This window comes from Tyto alba, unplaced genomic scaffold, assembly GCF_018691265.1.
Source record: "Tyto alba isolate M040663 unplaced genomic scaffold, T.alba_DEE_v4.0 Super-Scaffold_38, whole genome shotgun sequence".
NCBI lineage: Eukaryota > Metazoa > Chordata > Aves > Strigiformes > Tytonidae > Tyto > Tyto alba.
In genome coordinates, this window is record NW_024881313.1 from 38,535,122 (window position 1) to 38,560,622 (window position 25,501).

A 25,501-nucleotide genomic window follows, 5' to 3' on the forward strand; every position below is an offset into this window, starting at 1 on the left:
AGTTTCATTCTAAATGTCAGTTTAAAATAAACAATTTCATTTCAATACATGGTGGGAAAAGAAACATTTTCATCTGAACTGACATATCCTTTCAAACAAGTCAGTTGCAGTAAAAGTCAAAGTTCTCCCTGAGAATGGTTGTTCTTTAGAAGGTTTAGGCTTGCTTTACACAGGACAGTAACTGAATGCAATTACAACTGTCCTGTACTTCTAAAAGCACCTTGTTGTCCTAGCAATGGAGTATGGGAATAAGTTTCCATGGAATAATCTAACCTTTGGAAATTTTATGAAACTTTAAAATCCCGAAGTCATAATCTCTTTGAGGTAACACATTTTGATGGGCTTGAGCGTAATGGGGAGTCTAATACAGGAAAAAACAAAGTGGTGGACCCTAATTAAAACAGTAGCAGCAGCCCTGGTTGCCTATACTCTGAGCTTGTACACTGATACCCCCCCTTGTGCCATGGACCCCGGCTGCACAAGCACCAGTGAGACCACTTCACTGGTGTCAGTGAGCAGCAGGTAAGGGTCTGGCAGAAGGAAGGAGGTGGTAGGGTAACCAGGTATCTGTCCAAATGAACAGAGAAAACAAGATAGCTCTTTTAGTACATGTCTTGTTTTGTTTGGTTTACCATGTACTGTTAAAACTGCCATAGTCTGCTGGTCTCCGCACACGCAGGAATAATTTCCAGCATCCGTCGTGTCTAGATTTTGGATTATAAGCTCAGCAACGACACCTTCGCGTTTCATTTTGTATTTGTCGCTTGATTTGAGGGTCTTGAATCCCTTCTTCCACTCCACGTTAGCAGCAGCCTTGTTCAGCTCACAGTGCAGACAGACATTTTTACCTTCTGTGGCTTCTTCATCTGTCAGTTCTTTGGTGAAAAGAGCAGGCAGGACTGCAGAGTAAATGCAATACGGACACGGAATCAAAGCTGAGAAAGCCTGACCCATGATCTACTTGCTCTCTCCTCTTATCCCCCTGAACCTGCACATCACTGAAGCCACAAGACCTTCTTCACAATCCAGAGTTTTGTTCCAATCTCTAACATTTCAAAAGTGATTTCAGTCTGATCTTTAATTTTTTGTCCTCACACTTCAGAACTTGCTTTAAAAGCAAGCCTGTCGATCTGCAAACTTAGTCAACAAGCCATCTATCTTTTACTTTATACACCATAAAATCAAAGGGTTAAATTAGCGGCCCTATTTCAATATGCGACCGAGAGCGTTTTGTTTCCCTTGAAAAAAAACAGCAGTTCTACAGAAGCACCCGATTCATGGCACTGCCTGTATTTTTACAGAGACCCTTAAAACAGAGCAGTTACAAACAAACTGTCGGCTTGCCGCAGAGATAAAGTATAAGTTTTGGAAAAGGTAAACCAAAACTGGCAAAAAAGGTCTGGGAATAGCAGGATCGTAAAAAGGATATTTTCCATTAAGATAGTCCTTGACAAAAACTTGTTCCTCTTAGGAGCAACAAGCGTAACAGCCTAATTTACAAAAAGTAAATATTATTCCCACTTTTATGTCAGTCCTTATGGGAAAACTTTTAAACAAGAAGCTACACCGGACTATGGAGATTGTCTTGAGCTGGGGACCTGTACTCCACTTCCCATTTGAATATAGCACCTAGGAGGGTAATCAGCACATCAAGAGGGCATCAGGTGAAAGGAGAGAAAGAGAAAGAAAACAGGATAGAAAAATTAAATCAACAAGGGAGAGGATAGAAAGTATACAGGGACCAGATGAAACAGGAGAAAAAGAGGAAGAGATCTTGGAATTATACAGGTTTACTTGGAGCACATGCTGAGGATTTCTTTTTACCATTTACTGTCAAAGCAGCCGTAGTTTGTTGATCTCCACACACACAGCTGTAATCACCAGCGTCTGCCAAATCCAGATCTCGGATCATCAGCTCTGCAAAGGGACCTTCCTGCTCTATTTTGTATTTTTCACTTGGCTTGAGGACCTTATTCCCCTTTCTCCACTCGACCGGGGCCGATTTGCTCAGTTTACAATGCAAAGTGACTGCCTCCCCCTCTGTAGCTTCTTTGTTCAACACTTCTTCTTGGAAGAGGATAGGCAAGGCTGAAGGATGCAATATCAACAGAGAAGGGATGAGCACTAGATCTAGACAAACTGGACTCTGCTGTGAGTTACTGGGCTGCAGTGAACGTATTTAACCAAAAATGCCCTACTGTTAGGTGCATACAGTTGAAAAGGGGGGGTAAAACCTCCTACAGTAGAGATAAATAAATTAGATAAAACAATATACAACATAGCTATTCTATCTCAAAGCAAAAAAAAAAAAAAAGCACAAGGGAATATTTTCTAATAGGGTGACTCATTGACACCAGAGCTGCAAACATGAAACCTTTGAGAAGTCACACTGACAAAGCTTTGAATGACCAGCAAATGCTGTCAAACATCCTACGTTTGGGGCTTAATGAGAAACACAGGTAGAACGGTTACCATTCACTCTCAAGGCAGCTGTTGTCTTCTGGTCTCCACATATGCATGTATAGCTCCCAGCATCCATCAGGTCTAGGTCCTGGATAACCAGCTCAACAAAACGCCCTTCCCGTCTCATTTTGTATTTTCCATTTGGCACCAACACCTTCCCGTCCTTCCTCCACTCGACCGAGCCCACCGCCTGGCTCAGCTCACACTGCAATGTGGCCGTCCCGCTCTCGGTGGCTTCCTCGTTCTTCAGCTCTTTCTTGAAACGGATTGGCAGGGCTGAGAGATGCAGAATGAAAAGGGATTGCAACCCAAGGCCCTGCCCAGGTCTCTGGTCAGAGGCTGAATTGTGATTTATCGTATGACTATCTAAGACTTATCCCAACATCCTCATCCTTAAACACATCCTCACATCCTGCTTTTTTTTTTTTTTTTTTTTTTTTTTTTTTTTTTTTTAAAGGCTGGTAGAAAAAAAAACTCTAGAAAATTGTTCTGCCGGAATCAAAGTATGCGTGATCTTGACTGGGATCATGCATACAAATGACAAACTTATCCTCATCATTAAAGGAGATGAACTTTCCTTAACAGAAAATCCCAAGGAATCTTATGTTTCCATACTAATACAGGAAAACAAACATGCATGTCAGCACCCTTTGCTCGAGGAAAGACGAGAAGACAACACAACACATTCACACACACCCCATTGGGCATAATGAATGCTGATCGTGGGTGCAGATTGGGGAAAGGAGTGACATGGCAACATGAAAAAGTGGAAGGATGAAAACAGTGGAAGGACGAAAACAGTGGAAGGATGAAAAAAGTGGAAGGATGAAAACAGTGGAAGCAGGACATAAAGGTAGGTGTTGCAAGGGAATATACAGAAAGGAAAAAGGAAGAGATAGACAAAAATGTTCCAGAGTTTCACGGTTATTTCTGACTTTTTACCATTCACTGATAAGGCTGCTGTGGTTTTTTGATTCCCCACTACACATGTATAGTCTCCAGCATCCTTTGGGTCCAGGTCATGGATCAGTAGCTCAGCCACCGTGCCCTCCTGCCTCATCCTGTACTTGTTACTTGGTCGGAGAAGAGTATGCCCCTTCCTCCACTCCACGGGGGCCTCTCTGCTCAGCTGGCACCGTAGGGTGGCTGTCCCACCTTCCACAGCTTCCATGTTCTTCAGCTCTTCTTTGATGAGCACAGAGACAGCTGAGGAATGAAGCATTCCCATTTTAATTTAGAAGCATCATTACCAACTGGTGACCTCATGAGAGACATAAAACCAAACCAAATTCTCTTGGCACAGCTAATAAGCTCTGACCTACCTGCATTTCCAGAACTCTACCTGCATTTACAATAACACACCATGAGTTTAGGAGGAAATAAAATCAAAAAAATTATTTCCCAATAATCAGAATATCAAGATGATTATCCTTCTGATTCCCAAATACTGATGGTTTCAGGCGCGTAAAAACTTGCTGAGAAGGTGCAGAAGAGAATTACATATTCTTTAACAAAATGGGTAGCTGAGGCCCTCCTTACCTTCCAGCTTAGGGCTCAGACAAGTGCCTCTGTCCAGAGAGAAAGCAGAACAGTTATTTCAGAGGCAAGGAAAGATATCTTGTTTTCAGGTATATTTGATTGCTATGTTTTAACATGAAATTATTGTCCTAGAAAACAGAGAACGTAATGGACCCAGACAGCAGAGCTGCCTTTTGTTTTTACTGATCCATTTTTTCTGAACGTTCACTATAAATGTGCAGGAGCTAGCAGGACCACGGCAAGAACAACAAATCGTCACAAGCAGGTGTCTTATTCCTACCATGGATTTTGACTTGGGCCGTGGTCTGCTGGTCTCCGGTGTCGCAGGTGTATCTTCCTGCATCTCCTGGCTCAACATTATGAATCACCAGCTCTGCCACGGTCCCCTTCTGCTTCATTTCATATTTGGCACTTGGGCGGAGCGTGGCTTCTCCCTTCTTCCACACCACGGTGGCATCAGCTTTTGTGAGTTCACAGCGCAAGGAGACAGATTTCCCCTCTTCCATTTCCGTGTTCTCCAGGGCTTGTTTAAAAAGGACAGGCACAGCTAGAACACAGAACCAGGGATTAGGACATGCTCTCTTGACCTGCTGTACAAGTGCCCCGTGATAGCTGCCACCTCTTAAAACCAGGCCTTTTCTGAATGAGCAGAGCAGCCCTAGATCCACCCTTGGCTGTGTGGCATCAAAGTGATTCTGCTTGGAAACAAGAAGAAACCTCTAAATCTCTCCCTCAGGTGTTATCATCTCACTGTGGATTCCTAGGAGTATGGGGGAAGTTTCTCTCATCTTTAATAAGAACCCCTTCAGAGTCCTCTGGGAATCCTCTCCTGAAAAATTCCCTGATGCTGCAGGGCTCCAAGACAATATTCATGCCCTATATCTCTCCCACCTCATGCTCCAGATATACATACTACTTTTGTTATACTATTAAAGGTACTGTATTTGTTTAAGGGCATTGGAGAGTGCAGATGGCATCTGTGCGCCTTTAAAAAGGATATTTGGGGGAGTTTGGGCATCTAAACATTAATCACTTGGCCACCTTCAATTTGCCAGGGACTGGATTTATGCTTTCATGTTCTTGTGCTCCAGTGCTCCTGGTCTCCATCTCTAAATTCAGTCTTAATCGAAGTCACGTAAAATAGCTGATAGGTCAGGAACTATGGCATGTAGGGTATAGAAAACGAACCATCTGTATTTGTTTATTTTCTGCTCAATGGGAAGTTATAGATTTAAAGTCTCACATAATGTGAGATTACATAAATTAAATATATACAGGTGCTTACAAGTATGTAATTTTACCATTAAATTTTATGTATTAATTTGTAAATGAACTGCCACAAAGTGCTGTGTGCTGGGTTTTTTTAATAAAAAGTCTATTAAGCAATGCATTAAGAAAGCGTGGCAACATATCTAACTCTGCCTACCATTTACTTTCACCTGAGCAGTGGTCTTCAGTTCCCCAGTGCTGCAGGTGTAGTCTCCAGAGTCTATCGATTTGACATCTCGAATAATAAGCTCTGCCACAGTACCATGTTGCTTAAATTCATACTTCTCGCTGGCATAGAGAACAGTGTCTCCTTTCATCCATTTCACTGGGGTATCGGGTTTGCTGAGCTCACAGGTCAGCTTGACTTGTTTTCCTTCTTTAGCTTCTTCATTTTGGAGCTCTTGCCTGAAAAGAACTGGTATTTCTGGGGAAAAAAAAAAAAAAAAAAAAAAAAATTGAAAATGTTTGGGAAAAGACTGGAAGTCACTTTTCCCTTTTTTTTTCAAACTTCATTACTGAGATAGAAAACCACAGGAATGGAAAAGCACTAGCAAACAGTAAACAGATTCTGACAACTCACATCTGGCTGCCAGCACTTTACAGCAGCAAAAAAATATTGGGGACCATATGCTTATTTTCCTTTTAACCAATATCTGTACTATTGAGGATGCTTCTACTATTACTATTGTAATTTTTACCATTAGTGGCAGATGCTGCACTGCTATTAATGACACAGTGTGTTGCAGTGCTGCAGATGGGTGTTCAGACCTGGACCACTGGCACAAAAAAACGTAAAACTTTACTGAGGTCAACTTGGACATAACACAGAGGACACAGAGAAATGGCAAAGCACCTTTTTTTATGAACAGCAGTATTGATTTTCTGATTATAAAAAAACACCGTAACATATTTTTATCCAACATGAATACAGACTTAAAAACAGAGGAAAAACAGAGAGGAAAGCACAGCTGTACATGAAAGGGTCCCTGAGGACATTCCTATGCAGGCTCTGTCACAGCCTGGGATTCAAGGCTTTAGGTTGAGTTTAGGGAAGTAGGGAAGGCACTTATTGGGAAAAAAAACCTCAACTAAAGTGTTTTCCCCTCAAATCATGAGAAAACCCTACATTTTTTTCCTGGCTTCTGCTGTCTTGTAAATTTGTAAGTCAGCTATGGATTCGTGATGCAGTTGTCCTGTGGCTATAGAAAAGCTGCAGCCTATTCTGTCCCAATTGTACCTCTAGTTTGGGAAACTAAACAGTTTGGGGTTTGTTTTGTTTTGTTTGTTTGTTTTGCTATTTTTTCATTCTGCTGTTCTGATCTGATCCTAATAGATAAAGTAAAGCTACAGTAGCGTAATGTGTTGTAGGCATCCTTAGGACTTGACTCCTTTACATCTGCTGGTGATTGGATCCATGTGTTTAAATCCTACATCCATCCACACCCTTCACAGAGAAAGGAAAAACGGGGCTCTTTGTGGAACATTACGAATGCCTTTTTTTCTAACAGAAAATTGCACTTCATCACAGGCAAGATCCAGGTCCTACTAAAGTAAACACCAATCTTTCTTTTGTGTGTAATGGGTATTGGGAAAACATCCTAGTGCTACAGAAAGACAGAAAATCAGGACCATTAACCGTTGCCTCTCTTCATTACCTCAACAAGGTCTTTCTTTTGCCTTGAACAGCAGATCTCAGCCTTAAGTTGGCTTGTTTCTTTGTACTCTAGATAAATATTGTGAGAAGCTTGCCTTCCCTCTTTGTTCTCAGAGATTCAGGCTGACTGTTCCAACAGCCCACATGCTTTTTGTACACACTGACTTCTCTAATCGAGGTGCAGCTTCTGATCCACCCTTCCCAAGCGTTTTATACCAGCTGCATGCAGGAATTCCACTGGTCAGACTAGACACAGCCTGTGCCATTAACAACCTCCTTGTACCTGCTCTAACCTGGCCATGTGAATGAGTGATTTTTCTCACAGAGACCAAGCTCCTCCTCAACCTTGGGCTGAGGCAGTGATTGAAGACAGGCAGGAGTGATTATAATGTGCATAGTAGATGAGCCCAGTTCTGACATGGCTCAGACCCAACGCCTACCTAACATACTTGGTGCTTAGCCAGTGAGCTCAGGGAAGTACATTAAAGTCTCACGTGTCTTGGAACTTTTGCTTCAGGTCAGACAACAGCCCTTTAGATAGCACCTCCTGCATGATCACGCTCTTTGGGTGCTTTACTCTCAATGAATTTGGCTGCCTGAAGCAATTACCCAGACAAATGTGGGTGTATGAGCTGTCTTCTTGGAGAGGGCCATCAGTGGAGACAGCCTCAGAAGGTGATTTATCCTTTCGCTGGATTACCTCTTAGTCTGGGTGGATCTCCTACAGAGATACCCACTGTCTTCTACTGACCCATTGCTCTTTTCTCTAGAGAGCTTAAGCACTTAACTTTCACAAAGCTAAAACCAGGTAAGATGAAGGATTTTCCTGGTTCCCATTCTGTCACCTCTCTGAGTGCTGTTCTGGATGACTTGATGAGAACCTCTCCGGTGGTGTAAAAATATGAGGTTCCTTTTCAGTATAGTTTCATGTTTTTATTATTTCAATTTATTACTCTGACCCTGGTGTTAGATGAAAAGTTCGGACCCAAACCATCACTTCAAATGTTCTTACCCTTCACAGAAATAACTGCACTACTTTTAGCTGCTCCAGCCTCACACTCATATCTGCCACTGTCTCTTTCTTCTGCCCTGAGAATGACAAGCTTGGCTTCAAATCCCGACCGGCTGATGTTATACTTGGAAGAATTCCTAAGGCTCTTCCCGTCTTTGTACCACTTTACAGGGCTGTCTGATCTGGAGGTTTCACAGTGAAGGATCACATCCTCTCCCTCAGTGACTTCAATATCAACCAGCTCCTTTGTGAAGATGCAGGGCTTCTCTAGAATCACATAAAAAACATCTGAGATTTTTCAGAAGAAGTATGGATTTTCAAATCACAAGTAATCTGAGATTTACATCCAAGATTACTTTTGTCAAAACTACAGGTCAAGGTTAATAATAAATAATTTGGTGTTCATGACTATAAAGCTCTCAGGAAGGCACCAGTCATACCATAAAGTGATGTTTAACAAATACCTAATGCCATCTGGGAGAAACTGAGAAGACATCCTTGTTGAAGACCATAAATAAGATCTCTCTCACATCTTGCTAAATAGGAACAAAATGGAAGCACAATTTTCCTAAGCCCTTTTACTTGTGAGCTGATTAGTTTAAAACTGAGGCTGGTCATGTAGGGTGTCTCTATAACTGCTGGAAGGTGGCAGACATCTTCAGAAACCAGATATTCCTTCCAAAATGTGCCATTAGGACAGAAAAGATGAACTGCTTATTGGAAGCGCTTGTCTTTCTACACAGTTTATAGATGTAGCCTAAGATAGATACCAATAGCTAAATTGGCCAACGTAGATCTTGTCTCCCCTACCTTAATGTTTTTTAATTCCTAAAAATCCAATCGGTCAGGAGACCAAAGCCCATTTTTGGTACTATCGCATCACATATTAGTGTTACCAAAAGAAATCAGCCTTTTGCAAATAAGATCTTTCATTTGCCTTCAGAAAAAAATCTGTTTACATTTCTGTAGCGTAGCAAAAATTGGGCAAATTTTCAAATTTTGAAAAAAAGTTCTTTGCAAGAAATGTGGTGGTTCCAGAAAGAATATGATCTGACACAATGGATACTGTGTTTTACACCTCTGGGCAATGAGAAATATTTATGTTTCCAGTAAGAAAACACCTCTTTAATCCTGCACTCATGGGATGTCTGGCATTCATTTTATTCCCTCACTATAGAAGCAGACTAACACTGCGGTTTTAACTCCATTTAACTTTTCCAGAGAAAAAAATTCATTGTCAACAATGAATAGCAGAAAACACATGTAATGTTGCTTTTCAAACAATGACAACTAAATTAAAAACGTATTGATTGCACTTTTTTTTTTTTTTTCCTCTTGAACTTACGGATTTCTCCTCACTTATCATCACCCTTATCAGCTCAGCTCAAGGAAAACTGGACAAGGCATCCAATGTATCATCACTACAGCACAACATTCCTATCTAAGGTCCAATAAACACTCTGATAATTGTCCAGGATTACAAAGGGTTAATTCTCCAGCCCTAGTTTCATTATATAGGTAATGCTATTCTTGAACATATACAGATATACATATGACAGGGCCAAATTTGTAGCCTTTTCATTCTTTTTTTTTTCACCTACCCACATTAACCCATACTTATCCTATGCATTCTTTCCTCTCCTGAAGTTTTTATGATTGAATTACCTTTAACAACCAAACTGGCAGATGTTTTCTTATCACCAGCTTCAAATGTAATGACCCCCGAGTCCTTCAGTGAGAGTTTTTTCAACGTTAGCAAGTGATATCCATCAGGCTGAGACTGGATCTCATTAAGTTCATTGGTATGGAGTGGGGTTTTATCCAAAAACCACTGCACTTTGCTATAGTCTACAGGAGAGATTCTGCATTTGAACATGGCAGATTCTCCTTCTAACACAGTGACATCTTCCAGGTCTTCTGTTATTAGCACTTTCTGGCCTGAAAGGAACATAGATACATCAATTACTGGAATCTTCGCTTTCTAGCATGAAAATCGATATGGAAAAATCCAATATTTCCCATGTGCTTATTTCAAGAAAGAAAAATGTTCATGATACAGAAGACTGAAACACAATTCCCCTGTTATTGAACACAAAAACCATTCACAAGAAGATAATATATACAGGACACACATCAAAATAGGATGAAGACAACTTCAAAGCACCAGAACACATATAGCAGAACAAGTAGTCAGTACAATGCAAATCCAATGTTATAAAGTTTCTCCTACTGAAACTACCTGGAAAGGCTAAAAGGATGCATCTCTGACAACATCACTGGGCTCTAGACATCACTAAGCAGATGATCCCTCTCATGACAACCCCTCTGTTTTTCTAGAGAAAAATATAACTTGCTTTCTTTGGGATAAGATCACTCAGCCCCCACCTTCTTTGAGCTTAGTCCAACCATAAACACTGTGGGAACTGGAGTGTCTAACTGCAGCTTTAGTGAAACAAAAAACCAAACAAAACAACAGCCCTGGAAAGCTGTCTATATATACAACTAACTAAAAATAAATAAAGTTTTCACTGTATACAAAAATGTATCTGATGTTGCTCCTACTTACAAAACCAGTACAAGGAATATTTTTATCCTGAGCTTTGTGACAGAGAAGTATTTTTTCACTCAGAGAAGCTGGTGTTAGAAACATCTCATCAAATTCAGGTAGCTTAGATCCTGAGGCCACGATGGGGATTAAACACACTTCCTTGCTTCTCAAGGCTGCTTTAGCAGATGGTCAGAGGTGGAGGACTCTGGCTTTACCCCCTTGTCGTTAATAACTAACTATAATAATTAGTAAGTGGACACTGTCATTGCATCATCATGTGACTGTTCTTGAATTGTTCCTCCTATTCTCTTCATTATTTCATCAATTTCAGCTCAAGGGTTTCTCCCACTTGGGTCTCCAGTGAGGAACTGTGAGGAACAGCCAGACCTCAATTCCTTCCCCTTAAACACTGCCCTGCTCTTAACATTGGTCATCACAGCTCATTTACTGCCCATAGTATCAAATAAAAACTGCTGAGTTGTACTCTTCAACTGGAAATTGGGTTGTACCCTTCATCTCTAAGATGCAGAGAGACATTAAGCACTCAGAGATCCCTGGATCACTCATTTACCCATCCCCTCTTAGAAACCACTACTGGAAAGAGGCATCAAGGGACATGAAAAAAAGCCTAGAGACAGAATAATTTTTATCTCGTCTCATAGCAGGCACTATAAATCACATTCATCATATATTCACACAGGAACACCAGCCTCTCCTCACATCAGCATTTTGGGGTCTAAATCATACCCAAAGTACTCCAGGTGTAATTGCTTCAAACTGACAAATTGCTCTGCGTGTCCAGCTCCCTGTCAATTTATTTTTGCCCACATGTCCCATACAGTCTATATACATCATGAGTGAGACAGAGACAGAAATCAGTGGATCTGTTACCCACATGCTGAAAAATAGATCATCCTATGCAGATAGTGTTTCCTATTGGAGAAACGGGATGTACAGTTGCATTCATCTCATGCATACCTTGCACGACTAGCTTGGCTCTGGACTGGGCATCACCAATGTCGCAGGTGTAAGTATCACTGTCACTTTTCTCCAAGTTATTTATGGTCAGCTGGAGGACTTGTCCTTTCTGTGTGATCACATATTTCCTGCTCGTCCTGAGTTCAGCTATGCCTTTCCTCCAGACCACAGAGGATGCAGCTTTCTCACTCTGGCACATAAGAACTGCAGTTCCACTTTCATCAACTTTCAGATCTGAAAGTTCCTTGACAAAATAATTAGGTTTTTCTGGAAGGAAAAGAAAAAAAAAAAAAAAAAAAAAGACAGATTTTTACCTAAAAGAAGTCTTGACCATGAGTCATTTAGATTGAAAAAGTCCCTTAAGTTTATCAAGCCAGCCATTAACCTAACTCTACCAAGTCCACCACTAAACCATGTCCCTAAGCACCACATCCATACATCTTTTAAACACCTCCAGGGATGGTGACTCAACCACTTGCCTGGGCAGCCTGTTCCAGTGCTTGACAACCCTTTCAGTGAAGAAATTTTTCCTAATATCCAATCTAAACCATCCCTGGTGCATATTGAGGCCGTTTCCTCTCATCCTATCAGATGGAGTGGATCTAAGAAGATCAGCAGGTCCACCTCTTGTCACAGGACATATCAAGTAAAATATTTCCAGGAAGGATTAATGCCATTGTACAGGTATTGGTGAGGTCTCATCTTGCAGATCACATACAGTTTGGGTCACTCATATTCAAAAAAGAATTATTCAAATTGCCAATTTTGATTGGCTGATTACGTCACACATAAGATTCTTCAGTACCTACAAAGTGTTTCTTTCAGAAGTTTTTTTTTAAGTTTTTAATCCATGACATTTTTTGAAAACTAAAATTTGATCTTATTTAGGGAGAATAGAGAAGAACATCTCCCACAGGTTGTAGATATTTACCCCAACTTTGTACACAGCAGCTTCAACTGACCTTGAACTGTGATCTTGGCTTTTGTTTTAAAGACCTCTGTCTCGCAGGTGTACTCCCCACTGTCCTTGACTGTGGAGTCATGGATGATCAGAATGGCCCGTGTTCCCTCTTGGTGCAAGTCATATTTCTGGCTTTTTCGGATTGCTTTGCCATCCTTATACCACCTAATGTTCACATCAGGTTTTGACAGTTCACAGCTCAGGCTGATGTCCTGCCCCACTGTCGACGTTTTATCCTCCAGCTGTTTTGTAACTTCAGTAGGTTTCTCTGTAGAGGAAAAAAAAAAAAAAAAAAAGGAACCATGAATAAAAATAATTATCACTATATGGTTGGGGTTTTTGCAAGACAAATATCCAGCAATTTTTCACATTCCCCAATTAATGATTCATATTATATTAGGGAAGGGAGAGGAAAAACAGTCTTGCTCTTTAGTACATATTAATTGCAGTTACGGGGTCTCCGTGAATGTTAATGATTGCTTACAGGAACTGAGGACTTGTCCTGATGACATCCATTTCAGACGATGTCATTTTGTCATCACTGAAGTTACTGTAGGCACGTAGTTATGGTGGGATCTATCTCATTATATACAGACATCTACACTATAGAGATATATAGCAGAAACACTTACTCCAGGGCTGCTCTACAGCCAGCAATGATCTGCTAAGTACAGGCAATGGACTTCAAGGAACAATTTATTTTGTCCTATATAGGTCAAGCTGTGGATGATGAGCTGTGTCTGAAAACCACCTATTTCTTCTCTCCACTGACTACCCAGGGAGCCTTGGATGGTTATTTCTGATGCACGCAGTCTGGGTAGTAGTTGTCTGTATAGTTACATTACCCTGTGTTTTCTGCAATTCTCAAATATCTATAAAAAGTTTCAGACTTTCACTTGATTTAAGGAAAAATCTTAGTGCTTCAGGGCTCACAGAGAAGGCTGCTATTCACTTTGATCATAACAAGGGTTTGCTTTCGTGGCTTACTGCCATACCTTATGAAAAGACACCCAAGAAATCAATGCTCAAACCCTTTCTGATCTCATTACCTTTCACAACCAGAGAAGCCTTGGAGGTTAGACCACGGGCAGTGAAAATTACTTCCCCAGCATCATCAGGAATCACACTTTTGATACTAAGTGTATATTTCCGACCCGTGTTAGAGGCTTTAAATCGCCCGCCACTTTCCACTTTGCTCCCATTCAGTGTCCACTTGAAGTCGTCAATGCTTTCATGGGACAAAATGCACTCAAAAGTGCAATCTTCTCCCTCCTGGATTTCAGTGTTCTTCAGCCGTTTGGTGATGCCAATGTTCAGTTCTGGAAGACAAAAAGTAGGTTGATATGAGGAGAAAAGGGTTTTATGATTTCCATCAGTAACAGTATCGACATTTTTAGCTCGTCAGACTGGTTTATCTACTGGATTGTCAGGACAGCACTGCATTCTTTTCAGAGGTATTTGACATGTGAAGGATTTCTCATATATTACCCTGTCAGAATCATCATAAAGTTATAGAAAAAAAAAAAAAAAGTTACTTTCTTGGCTTTGATCTAGAAAGACTACATGAAGAACAGCTTCCTCCATGGAGAAAAGTCAAGATTCAGTGTGCTAGAGGAGGGAAAAGCTGCCAGACAGAAAGCCTCTGGGATGTTGTGTGAGGTTTTTCTCCATGCTGATATGAGAAATGGGATGTCTGTATTTACTAACTTGTTACCATCCTACCCCTCCTGGTGTTCAAATCAGATAAATTCAAATTTTTTCTCATTATCAACACGAGTTTGAAAGCCATGAACTCTTTCCTTCAAGCAGCCACAAGGATGAGAGGACAAGCTGAACTTCTGGGTTCTTCAATAGACAATGTTGTCCTACTTTTGTGTTCCCACAATGGACTCTAAATTAATAACTGAAAAAATATGAAAACACAAGCTGCTTGGGGTTTGTTTTTTTTTTTTTTTTTTTTTTTAGGGGGGAGGGTGGGATGTTTTTGGAGAAATTATTTGCTCATTTGGGAGGATTTAAGCACCTTAGGAATGTTCAGGAAGGAAACATTGCCACTACATTCTTGATATGTGATTTTCACTGAAACACCAGCTATACTTATATCAGAGAGTAACGGACATTTTTCAGACATCACTGTGTTATGTGAGGCTCATGGAGGAATAGGTGTCAGACAAAGTGACCAAGCCCACCTATATTTGTAGCACCCCTTGACAGACCGTCATCTGCAATACTTACCCTGAATGTTGACCTTTGATTTGGCAACATCAGTGCCAATATCACATGTGTATAAACCTGCATCTGTCTTTTCAAGGTCATGAATAAGGAGGCAAAGGGTCTTCCCAGACTGTATCTGTTCATACTTGTTACCAGAAGTGAGCTTCACACCATCCTTTTTCCAGACAGGTTTGACCTTCTCTTTGGAGACTTCACATTCCAGTTTAATCATACCTCGCTCCTCACCAAAAATATCATCCAAGGACTTCATGAAGACAGCGGGCTTCTCTGTGAAGGTTAATGGGCAAAACAGAGAACAACCACAATATCTAAGTCAAGCCATTTTCAGTTGCTACCAAATATTTAAAGAGAGCTTAAGTAAACCCTTGGCAACGCTGATATAAATGCAAAACTTAAAGCAGTCTCACACCTCATGATTGGAATGTGTTTTAGGGAAATCAGAATTTATTAATGGAGGATGCAAGGAAGGAGAGAAGTAGCCTGCATTGTCATGGATGGGGAGTGATATTCATTGCTGTAATCGTGTCCTCTCTTATGACTGCACAGTATGAGATTGCAAGGACTCATTTTCCTCTGCTTTGGGGCATCTGTCAGGCACAGGGGATCCCATCACAGGGAATGGGACTTGGAGCAGGCATGTAGGGCCCTAGTGCAGACCAGAGGGACAGCTTCACACTTCTATGGAATAGCTACTCAACAAGATAGACTGGAGTTAAGGAAGCCCCTGTCTGTATCGTGGAAGAGCAAAAAATGTTTTCTGGGATCATCCTTTCTCATTGCAGCAATCTACAGGTGGGAAGGGGTCAGGTGGTTAGAAGTAAAATGTGTGAAGAGAGTTAATGGGGATGTAGGTCTTCTAAAGCCAGAGAGCTGGCACTGCCTTTTCATGAAGCAGGATTCATGCATGAGACGCAGTAGGACAAGGATATGTTGCACACTCTCTTCACTCTCCTGAGCATTTCTGCTCTTGTCTCTTTGTTTTATTGATTCCCTTTATCTAATTTTATATAGATTTGACACTGATGATATTTATACAGGGAAAATTTTTTACCACATATAAAAGAAAGCAGAAAGAGGAAATCCTTTAAACTCTCTTAGTGGATAGAGTAAAAGAGTAAAATTATTTAGATACTCTGGGAAGAACAAATTAGTCATGATCAGGAGGCAGAATGCAAAGGAAATCAGAGAGCTGATTCTCTAAGAGGTTACAGAGGACATCAGACTCTGACTTTCAGAGTGAATGGCTCAGAACATTTCCCACTCATGTTTCCAGATACATGAAGGAGTTAATTTAGGATAACAAATCACTATGATTTATCTGAGCACGCATGTACTGGTGTGTTGCAAAAGAAAATGTGATTTTCAAATTATGGTGAGAGTTTTACCTGATGTTTCTAACATGCCTAAAATAATTCATGTAACTCACTGTGGATTACCTGATGCACGAGAACATGTTAAACCTCATCAACTCAGATGTGTGACCATACTTTAAGGCATATTAAGGACAGTAACAAACTGCCGTCTCTTTGCTGAATTAGTCCAACTTCAGAATGGATGTACTGAAAGGTGTGCCCTACCCTTGCAGGTACACTGAAGCAGACAAGTCTTCTTGCAGACAAAAGTATTGATAAAAAGCAGTATAGATTATATACTATTGAAGAGACCTACAAGTAAAGGAAATAGCTCTTGAGACTTTCCTGATGACAAGTAAAAGGACGTTAAATAGCTATGGAAAGTCTTGGCAGGAGACCAAAACAGTCTTAGAAAAATCACCATCTACAGTAGAAACGTACACTGGAAGAAAGTCCTTGCATACTTATTACTCAGCCCCAGAGAGGTGAAGCTTACAGTCAGGATTGGTGCATGGTTATGGTAAATAAGAGCTCCTTTCCATCTCTTTTTTATATTCAGAAGGGGTGTGATCACAACCCACCTATCACCTTCAGACGCACGGTCTCTGACACTTTGTCTGACTTCATTGTCACTGTGCCAGCATCCTCGGGCTTGACCTGCTTCATTGTTAGCGTGTAGCAGTTGCCAACATTCCTGATGTCATTGAAGTTGTTGGTGTAAAGGAGGGTGCCGTTGAGAAACCATTCCACATCCTCGTCATCATGAGACAGCTCGCAGGAGAAGATAGCAGAACTCCCTTCCTCAATTTCCACGTCCTGCAGGTGTTTGAGTACTTCTACATTGCGGGCTGTAGGAAACCAAGGTGCCCCATCACCACCGTTACCATGCACCAGTACTGTTACCACAAATAGATTTCATAGTTTTTAGAGTTTATGAGATCATTTAATCTGGTCTCCTGTACACCATGGGTTATTACATTTAATTTACTTGGTTCTGCATTTAGTCCAACAGAAAAAAAAAAATCCATTAAAAAGACTATTTGTCTTGACGATTATAAAAAGACTATTATCTAGAGCCCTCAATTCTCTCTTTACACATAAAACTGTTTGTTTTTTTTTGTTTTTGGTGGGGTTTTTTTAGCTTTTTAATTTAAAAATAAATAAATGTCTCTAAAATTGTAATGATATTGCAGTGATGGCGACGTAAACCACAGAGCTCCAATCCCTATGTGTATGCCACTGCACACACACTTACTCTTTATAACTAAATTCTCCCTGACTCACTGCCAGGGAAACACAGAGGATGAGGTGAAGACAATGGGTTTGGCCACAAACTGCAAGTACAAAGACATTAAGCGACTTGTTCAGGTTTAGGGAGCAACAAGAATTTAATTATTTTCTTTCCCAATCCTTGGCCAGAGGTTTCTCTTTGTAGCTTCTCCACTCATTAATTGCTCCTTCTCAAGGACGAGCTAACTCAGAGGAGGATTTGGGAGTATTAAATAATTTTATTTGGATAAAGCTCTGCAACATCAAACTGTTACCAAAAGCTGCTCCCTGGACTTCTGGAAATGATTCAGTGGCTCACCTCCAAGTCTTGCTGAAAGTGGCACAGCAATCATCTTTCCTTACAGTTTCACCAGAGGTGAAGAACTGGCTATAAATAGTGCCATATCAGGATGAGGAAGAACATCATTATGAATAATAAACATATAGCAAATATGAAAACTGACACTGTGGTCAGGAAATGAAAACCACAACCAAGATCATCAGAATCCAAGGCCTGTAACAGTTTAAGATAAAGGACCTTTTTAGCAAGAAGTACTAGATTTCTAGTTCCTCAGACGAAATGGAAAATAATGTGCCTTGAGTAAGATGCATGAATTTCTGCCTCACCCAGATGGTGTCCTTCCATGTGCATTACGTACTTGATAGTAAGTGCCAGATTTCAGTATCATGGAATATCAGCACAGTGCATAATACAGTCAGTTCACTTAAGATATTGCATTTATATAAAATCAGCAGAAGAGAACTGTGGGAGTCTACCTCTACTCAAAAAGAGAAACCCAGACTGAAACCATAAAGATATTATAGAATGGTTTGGGTTGAAAGGGACCTTTAAAGGTCATCTAGTCCAACCCCCCTGCAATAAGCAGGGACATCTTCCACTCAACCAGGTGTTGCCCCATCCAACCTGACCTTGAATGTTTCCAGGGATGGGACATCTACCACCTCTTTGGGCAACCTGTTCCAGTGTTTCACTGTCATCATCATAAAAAAATGTCTTATATCTATGCAACAGGCAAGCGTCCCTGCTGCAAACTGCTTGTACCTTCAACAGTCAGCGTGGCTTCGGTCTCTGCGTTTCCAGCCCTGCACTTGTACACACCAGCATCTTCGGGCTTCACCTTCAAAATCTTGAGTTCTGCTGAATGCTGCTCCCGCTTGATTTTGTACTTCTCAGAGGGCTCAATGGGTGTGTGGTCCTTGAACCACTTCACAATCTTTGGAGAAGGCCTGAAGTCACAGGACAGGATGACTGAATGGCGCTCCAGAGCTGTCTTGTCCTCTATTTTCCTGGTGATCTGTATGTGGTAATCTGCAAAGCAGGGTTGGGAAAGAAGAAAGGATCAATCTGAAGAAGAGGAAAGTTTCTAATCTGTATTTCACGACAATTAATTTTATGCATGTCGTTCACAACTGTTTTGTGAATTGCTCAGATGGTGTTACAGGTTTCTGTTACAGACCTGATTTGCTCTGAAGCTAAAATAACGTGATGATCTATAGGGAATTCTAGTTTCTATAAGATAATACTGTATATTAACTGTTAAATGCATAGTCCAGCTCTCGTCCAGTGCTTACTGGATTGCTCTCTAATTGAAGCTTTTATTCAAGTAAGAAAAAATTAAAGACAAAACAAGGACCTCAGGATGTGATTGGAGATATTTACTATGGTAAAAGTGGAAAATAAAAAGCCTTGAAGCTTTGTCCCAGATCAAGTCAATGACAAAGTGGATTAAGTAAATGAGCTATCAAACTTGTCTAGTTCAGAAATGGGACAAAATACGCTCTCCTGGCAAGTTTCATATATTTTGTCTTCTCTGGCAAAGTCAGGAAGAAAAAAAAAATAAACCAAAACCCAGTCTTAGTTCAATAGATTTGAATGTCAGGTTTAAATAACAGGCACACCAAAGTAATTGGATCAGATCCCTTCCTAAGACATTGCTCTCTTATTTAGTGCATCCAACATTGCACCCAACAACTTGTACTCGGGCACTAAACAGATCTTCCAGGTACACATACATTTCCAAGACCCCAGCCAGTGGAGCCTGCATGTTAGATGGTATGTATGAAAAATTACTTTCCAGGGACTGTAAGAGGATCTCTTGTGATCTAATTCAAGCCAGGATATATCACACTACCTCTGACAAGCAGGTTTGCTATGGATTTGGATTTGCCAATGGAGAACTGAATGGTGCCTGTCATATCAGCAGTTGTTTTCAGTATTTTCAGCCTGTGGATGGTGCCTTCTTGCTGAATGATAATGTTTCTGCCAGCCTGCAAGACTTCTCCACGTAGAGACCATTTGGGGGGTTTCACAGATGGAATGGATATCTCACATTCAAACTTGGCTTCTTCAGGCTCAGTCACATCCTCATCACACAAGTCCTTTAAAATATTAATGGCTTGCTCTGTATGGAACAAGAAGTCAAGGATTTAGGAGTCATGAAAGAACTATTCCATTATCAGCCTGCACACTCATGCCATCTTCTCTGCACTTGAATACTGCACTTATTTTCTAAAACGGCCTTAAACCATCTTTTTTTTTATGTAAAAACAAACATATATTTCTGGTCACAGGTTAGACAGTGAGACTGTGACACTGCTTCAAGAGAATCCAGATTTCCTGATTCCCAGTTCTGTTTCTAAACCACCTTCCCATCAAACACTTGGCACTATAAAATAGAAAAGTAGATTCACCAAAATGCAGGTATTGATAATAGGGAAAGATTTTGGCTAGCTACTGCAACTTTTCTCTGAACAACAAACATTCTCTAATACATCTCGTGATAAACTTCTCTGGAACAGGAATTTCATAACTTTCCTTAGGAGAATATACCATATATTCATTTTTGAGGACATTCCTGAATTTATAATCCTAAAAGGATTAAATACCAATGGACTTCAGCATAAATCAACACAGAATTAAAATACTTTTTAAGTGGTATTGTGTTTTCAAAGTAAAAGACAAGGGCTTTTTGAATCAGCCAATCCACCTTTCAGTGCATCTTAGAGGGGAAAAAGTGGTTTATTACCTTCAACAAAGAAATTAGCACTGCTTTTGTCATCAAAGGCATCACAAGTGTATGTGTCCTCATCTTCATAATCTGCATCGTTGATGATGAGTTTCCGGTAGACACCATCGCTCACAATTTCATATTTGTCACTCGGGTGAATTTCAACATCCTTTTTATACCATCTAACTTCAGCATTGGCACGAGACACCTGGCACTCTAAGAATCCCCGATGTTTTTCAAGAGCAATCTTATCTCGCAAAGGCTTCACAATTTTTACAGGCAGCTCTAAAAAGAGTAAGGTAAAAAAGGATGGAATAATCAGTACAGTTTCCATGAAAGGTGCCAATTAAAAACTCATTAACAATATTTCTTTTATGTTCAGTTATTTGGATGATGATGGGAATCCCCATTATGCTAAGCACTCAACTAACGCACAGCAAGTAAAGAGGTAATTAAAGGAAAACTTTTTATCCATTTTACCACTTGAGTGGCTGAACTGCAGAGATAATAGGTATTTTACTCAACACTACACAACACTGCTATGGCAAAGCCAAGGACTCATCTCAGATTTCCTGAGCTCCTCATCAGTGTATTAATTAAAAGGTCTTCTTTCTCTGTCTCTATCACAGAGTTAAGCAGACACAAAAAATGAAGTATTCTTTTTAAACATATACCAGAAAGAGAAAATTAAGGAGAAAACGAAGTTACAGCTTTTTGTCCTTCAAAGTTCAAAATTGGTTTTTAATAACTTAGAGTAAAAAATCAACCTTCTGAGAAAATAAACTGTGTTTTTTAGAGAAAGTAAATTCCCATCAGTGAGGCTGATATTTCATATGCTGTAAGGTAGGCAAGAGTTTTGCTTTCCCTAAAAGCTCTGGGTGTTGTTTAACTTCACGTTAAAAGTGAGGGAAGTTGGTTGCTTTGTAACATGAGAGAAGTTAAGCAGTATTGGCATGAAAAACATAATTACCTTTTACAGTAAGGTGGGCACGAGATTCTGCCTTTTCTGCTACAAATTTGATCTCTGCTGCATCTTCAACTTGGACACAGGTGTAAGTCAACAAATAGGTCTTTCCTGAGAACAGACACACAACCAGACATGGTTTCCCTGAGCAAATACCTTCACTCTCCAACACACACACCAAGGTCAAGCATTATCCATCTGGTTTCAGTGCATCACCACCTGGCCTCACGGCACCAATGCCAACCATTCCCCTAGGTCTATGTCCCTGTACCAAAGGATAACATAACCTCAGCTCCTCTGAGGACTGATTGAATGTGGTCCCCACCATCTGGAAAATACTTGAAACAGAAGGGTCCCACCCACTGTCAGATGATACAAACTCCTACTCACTGCTGGCAGCACGGGATGGTGGGATGACACCAAATTTGCCTTATTAAAGTTCCCATCATGTCACTGTCCCAGCCCAGCTGCACCCCTAACACAAATGGGGAACTCTCTGTTGAACCTTTTTAACTTGATTTTGGAGGTCAGGCCCTTCAACCTAGTCTCCCATACCAGCACCTACTCCAACCCACCCGCATTCAAGAATGAGATCCCCCTTTTACGTCCTACCATCTTGACGCATTCTAATATTGTCGGTAGTCTTCAGTTTGTTGTCATTTTTGTACCATTGGGTTTGGACCTCATCATGTGAAATCTCGCAGACGAAAGATGCACTCTCATATTCATTCACTTCCACATCTTCTAGTGGTTTAACAATCTTGATATCTCGGGCTGTGAAATCATAGAGACAAATATTTATTTGGAGTTGCTCCATAACCGAGTGTAGTGTGTTTATCTTCTGCCTACTTGCATACTAAAAAATGGGATTGTGTTTTATTCTAGTTCAGCCTCCTTCCCTGGGCAGTTTTCTGTTCACCATAGTAAATACATTCTACGTGTGAACCTACAGGTAGAATTACCAGCTACGGTGGAGCTCACTGAAAGAGGATTTTATGAGTGCCGGAACTTTATACAGGTTTTGGAAGAAATTCAGCTTGTTCATGGAAGAAATTAAACTTGTTCATGAGAGAAAGTCTGCCACAGAAAATTAAACACCAGCCTACAATCTCTTGTGTCACTATTACCCTGTCTCATTCGCACTGTTCTCTGCATGCTCTCCTCTTACTCCCCTGTTTGTGTGTTTGGACTGTATCAGCCACAGGTTTTACCCAGGACATATCTTTGCTTCAGAGTCCCCTGAACTCAGTTTAATCCTCTTTAACTCTTCAGCTTTGCACTAATTTATGTCAGAACTGATCCATATTTCCGTGCTACTGCAGCCCTTTCCTTTCAAAAGGAAATCCACCTTGGATCAGCCTCAGGACCAGAGCTCAGATGCAAACCAGGCAGCATTCAGATAGCAACCCATCCCAATCATGAAGTCAGGGAGAAAAGGGGAGTTCAGCAGAGCAATGGAACAGGGCAGATGTTCACAAAGATATTGTTGAACCCAAGTGACCACATGAGGACAGTATCTAGTAAGAAATAAAGAGCTGATTTGTCTTTTCAGATGCCCCTCTGGAAAATAACATCTGCCAGGGCACAGTGGGCCTGTCAGTTCAGTAACTGGCCTTCAGCATTAACTTATCTCTGGTGCTTCAGAGCCTGCTGACACATCTGGCGTTTGTCTGGTTGCACAGTGCAACACACAGAGGGAAAAACTATCTTGAGCATAAAGGAGTGGTGCAGTCAGAAATCATTACCCTTTCCTTAGCATTTGCAACATAGAAAGTAGGGAACTTCTTGAGCTCATACCCAAAGCTTGTCCAGTCCCTATTCAGACAAAGTCCCCATGTGACAATGGCAGAAGCTAAACCAAACCATATCCTCACCAGCCATTGAAATCCTGTTTTGTGCCAGGCTGTCTGGTATTTGCTAACTTGTGAATCTAGAAACACCATTTAAATTCCAGAGATAAGTAATCACTTATGAAAAATGGAAAACTAAGTTAGCACCTCTTCCAAAAAGACTCTTTTAAGGATAGAGAAAGCACAGGACGGCTCTGACAGCACTTTCTCACTAGGAAGAGAGTTATCCAGAATGAGCAATTGTAAATTACACAGGCTGTCCACAAAGCATCTCTTGCCATGTAGTCAAAAATACTGCAGTAGATATAATTTCCTATTTTAGTCAAACATACCATGAACCTTTAGGGTAGCTGATGTTTTGTCTTCAGCTGCTTCACACGTATATGTTCCCTGGTCTTCATATTCACACTTGTGAATAATGAGGATTCTCTTATTTTCCTGGGAAATAATCCCCACTTTTTTACTTTGCCGGAGCTCCTTCCCATCCTAGAAGAGAAAAGGCCAAACCAGCTCACCATCAACTCTTCTGCATCCCAGCGAGTGAAATAAAAATTCAGATCTTTGTTTAATTCACCTGTTTCATTGGACATAATGGAACTGTGCTTACTAGAACATATGCTGAAACTTAAGCACAGTGCAAAGTTTTCAAGTAGGAATGGCTGAAGAACACACATAGATTTTGGTTGACCTTAAACACCTATTTGATGGCTGAAGGAATTGTACAGACTTGGCAATAAGCCCCTTCAGACATTAGCATGAAGTGCTGTTATCCCCATTTAAGGGAAGAATCAGCTGAGACCCAAGGAACTGCCTGAGCTGATCCCCAAAATAACTGTCAGGTGCAAAGGTGATTTGAGGCTTCATCTTAAATCACAGTTCTCAATGAGGCTATAAGTCCTGGGTGAAAACTGGTAAGTGTGAAGTAAAGCACAAGACTACATTGCTATCAACAGCAGTGCTCATATTCTGTGCAAAAATAGAAAAGTAACTTTCAACCCAATAAACCCTCCCAGTAAATAAATAACAGTGATGAACTGGGCAAGCAAATGACCATAAGGACAGGAGAGCAATGCTAAGAGATGTACAGCAAGGGCTCAGGCTCACATTCTCCTGGAAGTGAAATTAAAGGCTGTTGTTCCCTTCCAGAGAAGTCAGAAATTTAAATACCACTATCTGTTAAGTTCTGTACCTTGAACCACTTAACATCCACATTGGGCCTGGACAGCTCACACTCGAATATGACCTTGTCCTTCTGAGTTACACTGATGTCTACCAAAGGTTTGCTGATTCTCACCGGCAATTCTGAAAAAAAAAAAAAAAAAAAAAAAAGGAGAAAGTCCAGTTAGTGGGAAATTAGGTTTCCAGGACCATCTGGCACAGGCAATGTTGAATAGGCGGAGCCTAGCTTCCATGCTTAATAAAACTTGTGACAACAAAATCGTATTGTTTTGAACACATTATCATGAGTTGTTCTGTGGACAATGTTGTCACATTAAACTGTTGACATGAGAAGGATACATTACTGATGATGGTCCAGTGCTTAACATCCTTTACAATTACAAGAAAAGCTTGCTCCTCTCTTAAAATCTCATTCTCTGGGTAAGGAGAAGACAACCATGTCCCACAGCGACCAGGGCCTGAGACTTTTGGGTCTGTGTACCTGTCACAGTGAGCTTCCCTGATGAATGAACACCATCTGCTTTGAAGGAGATGACTCCTGCATCTTCAAGAGTCACGGAAGAAAGAGTCAGTGAATGTTTCTTTCCCAGGACACGGATGCTGATATTCGATGAAGGCTTCAGCCGAACACCATCCTTCTGCCAGATCCCTTCCACGTCCTCATGCGATACCTCCACCTCGAAGGTGACGGTCCCTTTCTCAGACACTTGGAGGGGCTGAAGACCTTTCACCAGCTTGATCTGCCTCACTGCAAGAACAACAAGGACGAGTTGGAGATCTCACACCAACAGCTGTGAAACAGCCTGAGGACTTCCAAACTAGATTATTTCCTGATTCCTCGTGCAGGTACCTGCTGATTAAGCAACCACTTTTACAGGAAATAAAACCTGTTCATGACCATACTGGTAGCATGGCTGCTCTTCTCAAAACGGATGCTTTCAGCTGGGACAAACTAGACAGCCAAACATTGCAGAAAAAAGGGAAACTGGCCCTTTTTCTAGCAAGATCCACCACACTCACTGTCTATGCCAGAAATAAGCTTGGAAGTTGTACACACACACACACACACACACACACTGGAGTAGAGGCTGGTTGAGGTGGTCACCAATAACCATCAGAAAGAAGATAAATGGTACCAGGATCTCTGTGCTGTACAGCAAGAGAGATGTTGCTGAAATTACTTATTCTTCAGGCGTGAT

General features: G+C 40.8%; 1 protein-coding gene across 1 annotated transcript in view; it reads right to left on the minus strand.

Moving 5' to 3' along the window:
* OBSCN (obscurin, cytoskeletal calmodulin and titin-interacting RhoGEF) overlaps window positions 1-25,501 on the minus strand; it is a 185,984-nt gene that overhangs the window by 110,808 nt on the left and 49,675 nt on the right. The window contains exons 21-41 of the mRNA XM_042802202.1: window positions 24,784-25,050; window positions 24,313-24,425; window positions 23,456-23,609; window positions 21,886-22,047; window positions 21,280-21,384; window positions 20,328-20,594; window positions 19,434-19,703; window positions 18,344-18,610; window positions 16,593-16,859; window positions 14,660-14,926; window positions 13,474-13,743; window positions 12,426-12,692; window positions 11,464-11,730; window positions 9,603-9,875; window positions 7,938-8,204; window positions 5,429-5,695; window positions 4,283-4,549; window positions 3,406-3,669; window positions 2,473-2,739; window positions 1,825-2,088; window positions 633-899 (exon numbers count right to left, since the gene is read on the minus strand). Coding sequence (XP_042658136.1) covers window positions 633-899; window positions 1,825-2,088; window positions 2,473-2,739; window positions 3,406-3,669; window positions 4,283-4,549; window positions 5,429-5,695; window positions 7,938-8,204; window positions 9,603-9,875; window positions 11,464-11,730; window positions 12,426-12,692; window positions 13,474-13,743; window positions 14,660-14,926; window positions 16,593-16,859; window positions 18,344-18,610; window positions 19,434-19,703; window positions 20,328-20,594; window positions 21,280-21,384; window positions 21,886-22,047; window positions 23,456-23,609; window positions 24,313-24,425; window positions 24,784-25,050 — 5,079 coding nt within the window. The remainder of the gene's footprint in view (window positions 1-632; window positions 900-1,824; window positions 2,089-2,472; window positions 2,740-3,405; window positions 3,670-4,282; window positions 4,550-5,428; window positions 5,696-7,937; window positions 8,205-9,602; window positions 9,876-11,463; window positions 11,731-12,425; window positions 12,693-13,473; window positions 13,744-14,659; window positions 14,927-16,592; window positions 16,860-18,343; window positions 18,611-19,433; window positions 19,704-20,327; window positions 20,595-21,279; window positions 21,385-21,885; window positions 22,048-23,455; window positions 23,610-24,312; window positions 24,426-24,783; window positions 25,051-25,501) is intronic.